The following is a 14,844-nucleotide window of genomic DNA, read 5'->3' on the forward strand; positions in this document are numbered from 1 at the left end:
TTGGTTATAATGCAGAGAGCAGCAGCTGTGGTTGATATTTCCTGCATACAGCTGTCACTATCCATACTTAGACCAAGGAAAAGCATTGCCATTCCTTTGGTTCTGAAGCACTGCAGCCCTTAACATGGCCATGGTCACATCCATAGTACACATTCTCTCAGGGTGCTCCCTCGGGGTGTCGTCTGGGATTATAAACACTCCACCATGCCGATTCTTTGTGTAGGTCCTGGGACTGGACCTTAGATTTTATGCTTGCATAACAAGCACTTTACTCTCTTCAGCCCAGTAATCAAGCTCTACAGAGCTGGGGGCTTTTTGTTTTGTTTTTGTTTAGATTTATTTATTTATTTTATGTATATAGGTACACTGTAGCTGAACAGATGGTTGTGAGCCTTCATGTGGTTGTTCGGAATTGAATTTTTTTTTAGGACCTCTGCCCACTCCAGTTGACCCCACTCGCTCCGGTCAACTCCACTTGCTCAGTCCTTGCTCCTGCTTATTATACATAAGTATACTGTAGTTGTCTTCAGACATGCCAGTCCCATTATGAGTGGTTGTGAACCACCATGTAGTTGCTGGGATTTGAACTCAGGACCTTCAGAAGAGCAGTTAGTGCTCTTACCCACTGAGCCATCTCGCCAGCCCCCAGAGCTGTTTTTATAACTTGAGAAATTTTATTAACTGAGTTTAAGATACTTTATTACTAGTGAATTCAGACTGTTTTAATTTATTTAAAACGTGTGTGATATGTGTGTGAGTGCAGGCACACACATGTCCTGGTGTGAGTGTGGAAGCCAGAGGAGAACTTGCAGTGGTCGGTTCCAGGTTCTAGGATTGTAACTCATATCCTCCCTCAGGCTTCCAGGGTGAGCACTTTGACCTGCTCATCTGTTTCATTGAGGGTGCTTCCTTACTACTTTCAGGTTTGTTTCCAACTAGAATGCTATGTTATGTCTTCCTTTAAAAAAAAAAAAGTGTTAGTATATCTTACCTGATTTTCCCTAAGGTCGTAGGGATATTCCTAAGACAGCAAATCAAAAGGAGGCATTAAGAATTCAACTGAGAACCAGGGGTTAGTTCAGTTGGAAAAGGCTCTTAATGGGACCTGAGTTCAACTCACAAAACCCACATAAAGATGAAAGAAATAACGAACCCTACACAGTTCTCCTCTGGACTCCGTATGCACGTGTTGCCCATTTCCACTCCAATGTCATGCAAATATGGACGTGTTCAGTATTTTTTTTTAAGTTAGCTGATTTTTTAAATGTATATAGTGTTCTGAAATTTCATTCATATATATTAATCAAAGTTCTACTCATTATCCTCTCATTTCCCCCCTTATAAGGTTGTTTCTTTTAAATTTTTATCTATTTTTGAGACAGGGTCTTACTGTGTAGCCTTGGCTTCCCAGGACATGAATGTGTATGCCAGGCTAGCCTGAAACTCATAGATTCACTTGAATGCCTCATGAGTGCTGGGATTAAAGACATTTACCACCATACCCTCCCTGATTCTTATCTCCTTCCCTTCCCTCCTCCCTCCATCCTTCCCTCCTTCCCTCTCTCCTTTCTCTTTCTCCCTCTCTCCCCACTCTGTCTCTCTTTTTTTTTTCTCTCTCTCTCTCTCTTCTTGATTTTCTTCTTTCTAAGTCCTCTCCTATTCTCATGTCCTTTCATTGGGGGTGTAGTGACCAACCCACTCCATTTAATCATGATTGCCTGCACAAGAATGGGTTGAGGGGGGTGTATGTCAGTGGCCCTCACTGGCAAATAGGACTCCACATCTTCCTTCAATGGGAAAATTATGAGTGTATATCATTTAGGGACCACTGGCTCCACACTCCCTATGTGACTTTATTAAAATCAGTTAACTCAGAGTACAGAGCTCTGTAAAAAGGAAGGGAGGGCTCTACCTCCTGAGAGCAAGGATGGTTCAGCCCCAAATGGGACATCTGTATGATCTCTCCATGACTTAGGAAAGAGGCATGAAAAGAATGGATGAGCTGAAGGATGAGGAGGACAGCGGTAGATGCTTCCTCTGCACACAACCTGGATGCTGCACTCCTGGGCTCACAGCTACAGTGGCTGCCTGCCTGCAGAGGCTTGACCATCAGCACCCCACTGTGGATGGTGGAGAGGGCTCACAAGAGTTACAGGCAGTTAAAGTTGAAGGAAGATGTGGAGTCCTGTTTGGTGTACATTTGTATGTCGTGCTTTCCTCCTTTCCATTGAAACTGTAGAGTGTTTCAGAACTCTCCATATTCCCCAGTGAAGGAGTTGGATATTTGAAATGACTTTACACTGGTCTCTCGTCTTCCAAACTCAGGACTGTTTTTTTGTTTTGTTCTGTTTTGTTTTGTTTTAATAATATACTAATTTCTGTTGTAGTCTAGTGTGAAAAAAGCCAGTATTAAAATTCTGAAAAATTTTGATGAAGCAATAATTGTGGATGCTGCAAGTCTGGACCCAGAATCTTTATATCAACGGACATATGCAGGGTAAGCTTAACTTGGCATGTAGAATTTAGCATTTTTTAATGTTTTTTAAAAAAGTTTAAATGCCCAGCATTTTCACATGCCATGTGATATAGTAGTTAAAAGGAAGCTAGGCATTGTGGCCTACCTTTAATCTCAGCACTCAAGAGACCAAGACAAATAGATCTTTGTAAATTCAAGGCCAGCTTGGTCTCCATAGTGAATTCCCGGCCAGCCAAGGTTACACAGTGAGACTCTGTCTGAAAAAAAAAACAAAACAAACAGAACAAAAAGGATGGCTCTGGGGCCAGCAGGCCTGAAGGACCTGAGTTCAGTCAGTTCCTGGAACCATGGTGGAAAGACAGAATCAACTCCTTGGTGTTTTCATCTGACCTCCAATGCATGTTATGACATGTGCATACCTGGATTCACACACATACCAGGCACATGTATATAACAACAATAAATTTACCAAAAAAATAAAAATAGTTTTAAAGGAGGTCTAGGGAGGTGTTCTTGAGTTTTCAGTTCTGTCTGTGTCTAGGCATGCTACTCAGTCTTCTAGTGACTCAGATGTAATACTCCAACTCACTAAGGACATAAATGAAGTAATGCATGAAAAGCAATTAAAATAGTGAGTCACTGGGCACACACCATTCCCATCAGCACTCCACTCCTGTGTCCCAGATTGATGATGTCATAGTTCCATAGTGAGGTCTCAGCTGTCTGCTGGACACATTCCATCTCGTTTACATTTTACCCGTTTTATTCACTTATTTATTTTGAGACAGGGTCTCACTATGTAGTCTTGACTGGCTTGGAATTCAGTACATAGATGAGGTTCACAGTGATCTGCCAGCCTCAGTTTCCCAAAGGCTGGGATCAGAGGTCTGTGCCACTATGTTTGGCCATTTTAGCTTTTTAAAAGTCTTGATCTTTTTTTTTTTTAATTAATTTATTTATTTATTATACATAAGCACACTGTAGCTGTCTTCAGACACTCCAGAAGAGGGCACCAGATCTCATTACGGATGGTTGTGAGCCACCATGTGGTTGCTGGGATTTGAACTCTGGACCTTCGGAAGAGCAGTCGGGTGCTCTTACCCACTGAGCCATCTCACCAGCCCCAAAAAAGTCTTGATCTTAAAATCAAAAAATAGAAACAAACAAACAAACAAAAAAAAAGAATTAAAAATAGATGCTGAGATTACTTGAGTGTTACATAGTTAATACTTAGGAAACTGAGTGATTTCTTTGTATTTGAGAATGAACTTAGTTGTTCTTTTGAGCCTAGAATGAAAAGACAATAAAGTGTTCCACTTTCTGAAATATCTTACAAACTGACTTCTTTCCTAAGTGTATTTGATGACTACATAAGCCCTGCTGTGTGTGTATTACCCCTACCTTGGTGTGTTTGAACACAGAAATGTGTGTGGATTTGATGACTCACCCTGTGCTGGACTTGATCTTAGCAGTTTGTGAAAGGGATTTCACCAGGCCTTAATGCCTTTTGTCAGAAATTAACAGTGGCATTTGGATGACTGAGAAGTCTAGGGAAATCCTTGAAGGAAAACAAAAACTTTATCATGTTGTCTTTGAAAGTACATATTGGCTGTGTCAACTTTGTAGAAACTTTTTTTTTTTAATTGTATGTGTGACTATGTGTCCCTGTGGTCACACATGTCATGGTACAGTGGTGTTCCAAAGGTTGGACTACCACTTTGTTGAAGTGGTTTTGTCTTCTCGCCATTATCTGGGTTTGAACTCTGGTTTCCAGGCTTGCTGCTAAAAGTGCCTTTACTCACCAAGCCATTTTACCTAATCCAGTCTAACTGAATCAACAAACTCGAGCAAGGTTCAGTTCAGTTTTGAGGCCTGGCTCAAAAAGTAAGGTGGATGGGGCCAGTGAAATGGCTCAGCGGGTAAAGGCAGTTGCTGCCAAGCCTGACCACCTGAGTTGAATCCCCGAGACTCACATGGTACAAGGAGATAACTGACTTCTGTGAGTTGTCCTTTGACCTTACACAGGGGTCATGTTGTATGAGCCTCTCACTCCCCAACTACATATATAAATACATTGGATACAAATTTAAGACAGTAGTAAATACAGTGGAGAATGATTGACAAAGATACCTGAAATCAACCTCTGGCTTTCATACATACACATGTACACATACACACACACACACACACACACACACACACACACACACACCCCTGAACAAAGTGCAAATGAGTTCTTTCTCGAAGATGAAATTTAATGTTATGGAATTGTTCATTTACTTAGAACTTGACTTAAGAAAGTCAATTGGTAGCAATGGCTCATGCCTTTAGTTACAGCAGAGGCAGGCATTCTCTCTAAGAGCAAGTTCTAGGACAACCAGGGCTACATAGAAACCCTGTCTCACAAAAATAAAACAAAACAAACAAAAAACTCCCAGCTTGTAAAATGATGAATTTAGTATTTTTTATATAAAAATGTATATTATGTAAGTTTTTCCCAAGGCAAATAATTTGTGTCTGTTGGTGTATTGACATACATGCATGGCATAGATGAGAGTGGATAGAGAGAGTATCTGTAAAGTAAGACCCTTTCCAAACTAGAACACAAAAGAACACATCAGTACCAGAATTCGGTCTTCTCTTCTGTTACATTGTAATTCAAATAGTTTTGTTGTTTCTGTTTGTTTGTTTGTTTGTTTGTTTCGTTTTTAAATAAAAATGAGCTTGTTGCAGTAAGCCACATAGCTTCTTGTCTGCTGTAATCACTCACAAGTGGTGTTCTCTCCTCCCTGCTCAGATAGTCACTGTAAACTCTGTCACAGCAGTGTCCACTGCTCACTTTCCCACAGTTGATATTATACTTTGTTCTGTTTAGTGATTTCATTCATGGGTTGAGAGGAGGGATTTGGTTGGTTAGCTTAGTTTTGTTTGGTCTTCAGCGTTTCTAATTGGGCCCAGGGCCTCACCTGTGCTGGCACACACAGAAGAACTACAATTTCATTCTGGACTTGCCATTTTTCTGATCATGTAGAGTAAATCAGACTTTTTTTTACTTCTTTTTCAAAATTGTCTTGGCTAGTCTTGTGCCTATTCTCTATATGAATTTTACAACTGTAAATCACCTATGCTATGTTTCATAAGCCTTGTTAGGGTTTTAAAGGAATTCCATTGAGTAGTGTCTTTCAGTTTCTATGAAAAGAGGCTCTATTTCAAATAAGCCTCACTTTGAATAACTTGAATCAATATGAGCTGTGGTTCTAGCTTTTGAGCTTTTGGTAAGCTATTTAACTTTGAATTTTAGAAATGATATTTGTCTTTTCATTCTGTTTAGGAAGATGTCCTTTGGGAGAGTTAGTGACTTGGGGCAGTTCATCCGAGAGTCTGAGCCTGAACCTGATGTGAAGAAATCAAAAGGTTGTATGCAGTTTTTTTATTTTTCAAATTAAGCTTTTGCTCACATTAGATACTAACTAAAAGTGAAGGACTATTTAAGGTTTAAAGTGGCTGTAACTGCCATGTTTTTACTCTGTTTATAGATACACCTGTATGTGAGGAATTTGTGTACCTCTTCAAAAATCTCTTCCTTTGAACAAAAAGTGATTGAACTTGACTTTGCCACTATAGAAAGCATAGCAGTAGTAGGGTCCAGGTTGGCCGGTGGCTGCAGCATCTTGTAACCCTTTAGTTTATTAAATTTCCTCAGTTACTGAAAATTATTATGAAATAGGTATAGAAGAAAATGAGTTAAAATCCAAAGCCTTTGTCTAGCAGTCTGTAAAGGAAGAGTGGCTTGATGAAGTCTTAAGATTTAGACTAGAACCTTTTTCTTTTCTCCTTTTGTGTGTGTGTATGTGGTAGATGAACTTGTGTCTACTCACCCACACAGGTGGAGTGGAAGCCAGAGATTGATGTGGGAATGTTTTCCATAGTGACTTCTTCACCTTACTGTTTTGAAACAGGGTCTCTAACAAAACCGGAAACTTGCCTTTCAGCTCTGCTAGCTGGCTAATGCTATCTTCACCACCTTCTGCCCAGCAGGAAGGTTCCCATGGTGCACTGCTACATCTGACTGTTTATACAGGCTCTGGGTTCTGAGTACCTTGAGCACTTTGCCCACTGAACCCCCTCCTCAGCCCCTCAAGTTTGTTTCCACTCAGTCCCCCCCCTCTTTTTTTTTTCCATATAGCCCCCTTTTCCTCCTTATAACCACACCTGGCTGTTCTTTCAAGTCTTTTTTTCATAAAAATGTATTCTTTGTGACTGATTCTATTTCCAAACAATTTTTTCACACAGGAAAATTTTGGGAACAAATATGAATCCATTCAGATGACATCTTGTCATTGTGGTTGGATCAACTGTACTGTATTGAGTCAATGATACTAACTTTGTAAAAAGAAAATGCCCCACTTTATTAGGTTTAAAATGGAAGCTGTTGTCACTCTTCCTTCAGGACTTAACTGCTTTCCATTGTGCTTTACCTATTTTTAAATGTAGTTTGTTTTTCTCTTCTTAATGTGGTGTGTGTGGTGCGTGTGTGTGTGTGTGTGTGTGTGTGTGTGTATGATATTTAGAACTGAGTCTGGGCATCTCTGCCTCCTCTCTAGTTTAACATGGGAGCATTAGGATTGCATTCACACACTAGCATACCTGGTTATCACATGGGTGCTGAGGACAGGGCTCAGGTTCTCACACTTGCACAGCAAGAGCTCCACTCACTGAGCCATCTCCCAGTTCCTTAATGCAATTATATTTTGATAAGAATTTCACTGCTATTTTGATCTACTCTTTTCAAATATATATTTTCAAAGAAAAAGATGCCTAAGTTATTGAAGTAATAAAGAGCAAGAGGGTCTGTTCTCTAGTTGACTCCAAATAATTTATTTCCTGTTTCATCAGAGATGTCTAAGGTGCTGAAAAGAGAGTAGAGAGTAAAGAAAAATGTAAGACATTTTTTTTTAAATGCTAGGGATTACACCCAGTTCCTGGAACATGTTAAGCATTGTTCTACCACTGAGCTGTGCTATTATATTAGCCCAAAAAGTGGTTTTTGAGTTCTTCTTTATCTCTACCCATTCTAATTATTTAGTCTTTTCATATCATTGATTCTGAAGAGTAATGAAGTATCTACTGCGCCTGTGGTGCCCTCAGTACCTAGGAGAAAACAGGCACTCTGTTGTCTCTGTTTAGTTGTGTTCTCCGTGTAACTCATGCGACAGTGAAGGAGACTGTAAACACACAGCTTATGCACATAAATAATACTTAGCGGTAAGCATAAAATGAAAGGTAAGGGATTGTCAGATTAGTGGGAAGGTAATTTTCAGGGACGTTAGCCTCGGCTTAGGGTGGGCAGAGGTTCCAGGAAGAGAGAGGTTTCAGTCCAGCAGCATCTCAGTTGAAGGAATGAGTAGATGACTGAATTGGAGCATACCACATTGTCTTAGGGTTTTACTGCTGTGAACGGACACTGTGACCAAGGCAAGTCTTACAAAGTACAGCATTTAAATGGAGCTGACTTACAGGTTCAGAGAGGTTCACTTCATTATCATCAAGGTGAGAGCATGGCAGCATCCAGGCAGGCCTGGCGCAGGAGGAGCCGAGAGTTCTACATCTTCATCTGAAGGCTGACAGCAGAGGACTGACTTCTAGGCAGCAAGGGTGAGAGTCTTAAAGTCCACGCCCAGTGACACACCTACTCCAACAGGGTCACACCTTCTAGTAGTGCTACTCCCTGAGTCGAGCAAATACAAACCACCACATGCATGATCAAGGGACAGGACCAGTGTATGTGGAGTAGAGTAAGCAGAAGAAAGAATGGTAGATGAGGACCACTGTAAAGTTTAGAGGGTGATGGAGACTCATGGCATGTTGGATTAGAGAAGTGACGTCACATGATTTTTGTTATTGAGGGAATTGTTCTGGCAACCATTTGGTGTAAAAATATCTTTTATTCTCCTGATGTAATTCTGGTTTTGGAGGTTCACTGCTTCAGTCTGCTACCCTAGGCCTAGTCCTGGGAGCTTCTAGGCTCCACACAATCTAATCTAGGCCCAGAATGTTTTCAGCCTCTGAGACTTACTGCTGAAGAAACTCACCCTTTAATGCTCTTCTGAACTCTGGCTGGCGGGTCACCTCAGCTGTTCTGGCTTAGACTCTCTCCATGCTGACTGATTCAAACTCGCTTTTCTCTCAGTCTCTGACTTTTTGCTCTGCTTGCCTCAGACTAACTCTAGCAATCTGTTTTAATCTTCTGGCTCCTTCTCCTTCTCTGACTTGTTCTGTCTTCACCTATGTCTAGCTTGTTGTAACTGTTTCTGTACAGCTGTCCCAGTAAAACTGGCTCCTTTCTTCTCTGCTCCCTCTTATAGCGTCCTTTTCCTCTCTCCTCAAGAGATTTGGGTGCATCTTATTCTGTCAAATCTTTCTGATTTGTCTTCCACTCAGTTAGACATCACTTTCAAACATGGCTGCTTCCTTCTACACATGAACTTTCCTTCAGTGTTTAGGATTAAAAGTCTGTACTAAGGGTATGTCTGTACTCCAGCCGGGGGTGATAAAATGTGTGCCAAGGGCTGAGCCTCACCACAACTAGAAGCAGAGGATTTTCAGTAAATAACAAATCTCACAGCATGATCAAATACGCTGCAGCGTTTTGGAAACAGAGCGTGGCAGTTGGAGAGAAGTGGAAAGACATCTCGGCAGCCTGAGCTGAGCCGTGAGTGGGTCAGGCACACAGTGGACAGGCGGGTTGATTGGTGTAGGACAGGCAACAGGGTTACGTCTCTGCCAGCAGCAGTTCTGTCCATTAAGGCATTTGTGGAGTTTCTTTGTTTGATTTGCATGGTGCTTATGGAAGGCAGAAGAGCGTTGAGAGTTTTGAAATTAGAATTACAAATGATTGTGAACCACTGTAGGAACTGAACCCAGGTCCTCTGCAAGAGAAACAAGGGCTTGTAACCTCTGATCCAGCTTTCCATCGGGTTACTTGAATTTTTAATCAAGATATATTGCATGAAGTGATGATTAGAAAGTTATGTAGTTTGTATGTACACAAACTGTGTATATGTATATACATGAATATACACTGCCACTTCCCTTGGTTGTCAGGACGGCTCTTTAAGTCACATATGCTTTGGTGATACAGAAGCATAAGATTGATTGTGTTACACTCAGTCATCCTGAATACTAAGCATTATGTTAAATGCCAGGGCTATAAATAAAAGAATGTAGTCTGTCAGGTTTTCTTGTCTTGTTCCCTTTCTTAGGCCTCTGACCTGTTAAACATATCAGGCTAATCCCAGAGTTCTCTACCTCCTGGATTCTCCTCTTTATGCAACTCAGCATATTCTCCTTGTATTTCTGGTAAACTGGAAATTATCCATTTGGTAGGAAATATTTGTATATGATATTATTCAAAGGCTCTCATTTGGGATGCAGAGGCAAAGGTAGGTGGATCTCTATGAGTTTGAGGCCAGTCTGGTCTACAGTGATGAGTTCCAGGCCAAAATTTGAGACTCTCCATAATATTGAAATATATATAGTAAAATACCACTTGAAAAGATCAGTGAGAAGTTCAGTAGCAATTAAGCATACAAAGTGGAGGGGGCATACGATTATACATTTCACACACACACACACCCATCTCCACTGGGAAGCAAGCATTGAGGACTGAACTAGAGCATGCAGCATGGTTGAGGTGTCAAGCGCTTCGTCATCCACCTATTCCATCTGGGCAACTTACTACACTTGAAATAAAAGTCAGTCCTTCCTGTTGTAACCCATGACTGCCCTCTTCTGGCTTCTACTTTGAACCATTCCTTTTTCACAAGCCAAGCTCTAAACAAACAAGCTATCCTTTGCAGTTCTGAAGTGTCTGCCTTCATATGGCCTTTTGGTCTTTTGTAGTTGCCCTGCTGTGGACTGTGTGCAGTGATTGGCTCTTCCTCATCTCAGTTTTCTCTCTTCAGAAAAGCTTTCCCTGGCTGCAGAAGCCATCAGATTACTGTTGTATACTTACTCCTGTGTAACTACAGCATCAACACTGAGAACTAACAGTGTTGTCTTACCTTTATTTGGCTGTATAGTCCTTGTTTCTAAAATTGTGTGCAGCAGATATTAACATTTGTTGATAGATTAATTCTAAATTTTAATTGGTAATATTTGAGTGATAAAATTAGTGTATATTTTATTTCAAAACAAAGTCATTTTTTAAACTAGGTTGCCTTTTGCACAGATATGTAAGTTTTCTTATTTTCATAACCTTTTTGATTGCAGATAATCAAAAGAGTCCTCCCTGCTCAGACATAAAAAGTGGATACTTACTAGAACTTTTAAGCTCATATAGTTTAGATGATGCATCTGTGTATATGTGTACTCTCCTATAAATGAGGAAACTAGAAGCTAAGGAGGCTGTGGTTTTAGGAATCACATAGCAGATTAATGGTTTGTTGTCCTGTCATAAAGTAATCTAACAAAAACAACTAAAGGGAGAAAGGGCTTCTTCTCCCAGTTAAGGGTACAGTCCTTCATGGCAGGGAGCTCAAGGCAGGAGCTTGGAGCGGGGCCACATGAGCTCCACAGCAGGAAAGGGAGCAGGAAGGATGGTGCATGCCGTTATTCAGTTCTCTCTCCTCGTTTATGCAGTCCAGAACCACAGCCAGAGCGTGCTGCCGCCCTCACAGGTCTTCCCAAAGGAATTCTAGGTTCAGTCAGCTTTGACAGTTAACATGGTCTTCACAAATAGAAACTGCAGGGTTTTGACTCAGAATATCTTCAGCAAGAGTCTCACACACACACACACACACACACACACACACTCAGCAAAAGTTTTTATAGTTCAATTCCTTTTGCGTTTTTGTCATTTATTGGCCAGCAATTCTGATTTGGCTTTTAAAACCCTGGTGGACAGAGCACTGTTGTAGTAAATATTTAATTTCAATCAAGGGTTTCTGCCCTGCCTTTGATTATTCAGTTTCTAGATAAAAGACACACAACTTTCATATTTATAATAAGACTTTATAGCACTAGAGCTAGGCAGTTAGCTACCCTCTAAGCTATTTGAATTTACTTCCTTATGAATAATCCTGAGTTCCAACTTGGAACTTGTTGGGGCTGAAGAGAGATGTCTCAGTGGTTAAGAGCACTGACAGCTCTTCCAGAGGTCCTGAGTTCAATTCCCAGCAACCATATGGTGGCTCACAATCATCTGTAATGGAATCTGATGCCCTCTTCGGGTGTGTCTGAAGAGCTACAGTATACTCATTTATGTAAAATAAATTAAAAAAAAAAAAAAGGAGCTTGCTATGTTCTATCTGGGCAACTCTTAACTCCAGTTGGCCAACCCTCATGGCCATGTTTTCATGATTCCTGCCTCATGTCATCTTGTCCTCTCTCCATCTTCTCTCTCTCCTCTGGTGGTCTCCTGCCTCCGACCCCAAGCCTGGAAACCAAAAACTCACTTATCTCTCTTCTATCCAGCTATAGGCTATAGGCAGTTTTATTCATCAATCAGGGATAACTTAGGGGGCAAGGTTACACTGTGTCACTTGAGTCTATGTGCAGATTCTCTCCATTCTAGAGGCAACCAGGTCTTGGGGACCAGTATTTAGCATTACAACACATGGCAAAAGACCTCAACAGAGCACAGAGAAAAAGATTTAGTTTTGAGAAAGTTGCTGGCAGCTTGGCTCAGTGCATAAAGATCCTTGCCGTGGCAGCTGAGTTCAGTCCCCAGAATGTGTGCTAGCTCCACAGAATTGCTCTCAGAGCTCTATACTTGGGTCATAGAACATTTGTGCCTCTGCAGTGGTAGTGATAGTAATAATTAATAATAAAGCATGTTTTTAATTTTAAAGAAGGTTTGTGTGTGTCTTAGAGGTTTGTAAGACTATGAGAACTTTTATCTCAGGGCAAACAAAGTAAGTTGAAAATTTATATTTAAAAAAAAAAAAAAAAAAAGCAAGTGGCCAGGGAGATGGCTTAGAAGTTAAGGAGACTTTCTGGCCTTGTAGAGAACTCAAATTTAGTTCCCAACTTTCAAGGGCAGGTGGCTCACAACCATCTCTGACTCCAGCTCCAAGAGTTCTGACACTTCTGGCCTCTGTGGGGACACACACACATAAAATTTAAAAAATAATAAAAATAGCTAGGTGTGGTGGCTCATGCCTGTAGAGCCAGCACTTGGGAGGCAGAAGCAGGTGGTTCTTAGAGCTCAAGGCCAGTCTTGTCTACAGAGCAAGTTCCAAGACAGCCAGGGCCACACAGAAAGCCTGTCTCAAAACACCCACAATCATAAATCTTGAAATAATAACAAGAAGGAATTATAAAAAGATGTGAGCATGTGTCCCTTCACTGTGCCCCTCCTGCATTTGTCTTGGGAGAGCCCTTCTGTGCCTCATTGAGGACATTAAACTCCTAACTATCCTAACTAGTAGGTACTGAGCTTCAGAGCTGACTAATGACTGGGAACATTTCTCTGGTGGTAACATTTGAAGGAAATGGTGCTGGGGAGAGGTGGCTGTAAGATTATCAGTCTGCAGACTGGCTCTCAGGAGAACGGGATTTAAATGAGATAAGAATTAGAAGAACGTCTAGACTGAAGGTTGGAAGTCGAGAGATTACAATCTCAGGTGATGTCATATGTGACTGAAGAAGGTGCTTGTTTGTTTTTGGTTAATATTATAGCAGTGAACCTAAAGTCTCCTACATGCTAGACAAGGATCCTACAACTGAGAAGAAACAAATTAAGGCTGAGTGGGAGGCACATAAACTTGGTTAGACTATGTTACATTTGAAATGCCTACTAGATAATTTAGAAGTACAGATTTGTGGCCAACAGAGGAGGTTCTTCATTGTTGTCATATACATCAAAGAAAATGGGTTAAGAAAGGAGGTTGGCAGTATTATCCTGAAGAAGTGTTAGGAAAGGAGCTACATGCATGGGTACTGGAAAGTGTCAGCAAGGGAGACCACTGTATGTCTGCAGACGTACATAATTCAGCAGCCATGTGAGAGTTTAGTATTATTGCCTTATTGCTTCTACTTGGCAATGTCTGATGATCAAACTAGATTTAAAACCTTAGAGTGGAAGGCTAGAGTACTCTTACGAGTGCTTGCTACTCTTGTGGAAGACTGGAATTGGCTTCCAGCATCCACATATGGTGGTTCAAAACTGCCTGTAACTCCAGCTCCAGGAGATCCAGTGCTCTGACTTTGATGAAATTCTGCACTCACACGCACAGACAAGTAAGAGCAAATAAGTAAATCTGTTTTGTTGTTTTGTTTTTTGAGACAGGGTATTTTGTAGCTCTTGATGTCTTGGAACTCACGGAACTCACTGTGTATGTAGACCAGGCCAGCCTTAAATTCAAACCCATCTGCCTTAGCCAAGTGCTGAGACTAAAGCTGTGTACATCCACTGCCTAGCATTTAAAAAAAAAAAAAAAAAAACTTCAATGACAAAAGGTACTGAAGGAAAAATATCTGGATTTTGTTTTGTTTTGTTTTTTCATAAATAGTCTGTCTAGGCTCATCTCTGTTAATGAACCTTAATCTACTGGGGTTTAAGAGGGTTCAGGGAGTGAAGGTGTTTGTGCCAAGCCTGACACCCTTTGTTCAGTTCTCAGGTCGCATGTGCTGACACACGTGCTGAAGGAAGGAACCGTTCCTCTAGATTGTCTTCTGATCTCTACACTTAACACATTCGCACCAACCCCAGTCAGTCAATAAATGAATGAGAGAATGGATGAGTAGATACTTCCTTTCTTTAAATAAGTACATGAATACATAAAATTTAAAGAAAGGAAATATTCGAAGGAATCCTTTAGACTGGAGACCTATCAGTCTCCTGATGTGTTGGTAGATTCTTATACCAAAGCATTATATTGATTAAGGCTTTTGTTTGTTTGTTTTCAATGTTTGCTACAAGTCTAATGTTAACCTCCTTCATCTGGTGAGAAAATGAGAAGCCTCCAGACCTCTGAAACAGCTCTTCAGAAGCACTTTAAATCACAGTTTTCACAAAGTTATAAACATTCTGTTATAGAAGCAATGCATGTTCAAGTAGCATGCCCTAAAAACATTTGTAATGTAAGATTACACTTGAATTCCATATTCATTCTGGCTTTGTTTACTAGGATTCATGTTCTCACAAGCTATGAAGAAGTGGGTGCAAGGAAATACGGATGAGGTAAGTCTTTAGTAAATTCTTACAGAAGCAAAAGGCCTACCCTTGTCTAAGGAAGGCTCCACATGGTCTCCACTTTTGGTTTCCTTGTAATGCAGATCATATCCATATTCTCTCGTCCTGGTTGTAACAGAAATGCTCTTTTAGCATTTAGTCATTGCCTGGTGTGAACAGTCAAAGTATCCTC

General features: G+C 40.8%; 1 protein-coding gene across 2 annotated transcripts in view; it reads left to right on the top strand.

Moving 5' to 3' along the window:
* Positions 1-14,844, top strand: part of Akap10 (A-kinase anchoring protein 10) — a 61,691-nt gene that overhangs the window by 36,768 nt on the left and 10,079 nt on the right. For both annotated transcript variants that reach the window (XM_021177654.3, XM_085829941.1), the window contains exons 11-13: positions 2,388-2,497; positions 5,808-5,890; positions 14,608-14,660. In XM_021177654.3, the coding sequence (XP_021033313.1) occupies positions 2,388-2,497; positions 5,808-5,890; positions 14,608-14,660 (246 nt within the window). The remainder of the gene's footprint in view (positions 1-2,387; positions 2,498-5,807; positions 5,891-14,607; positions 14,661-14,844) is intronic.

The sequence above is a fragment of the Mus caroli genome, unplaced genomic scaffold, assembly GCF_978045245.1.
Source record: "Mus caroli unplaced genomic scaffold, Mus_caroli_1 scaffold_13, whole genome shotgun sequence".
NCBI classification, from domain to species: domain Eukaryota; kingdom Metazoa; phylum Chordata; class Mammalia; order Rodentia; family Muridae; genus Mus; species Mus caroli.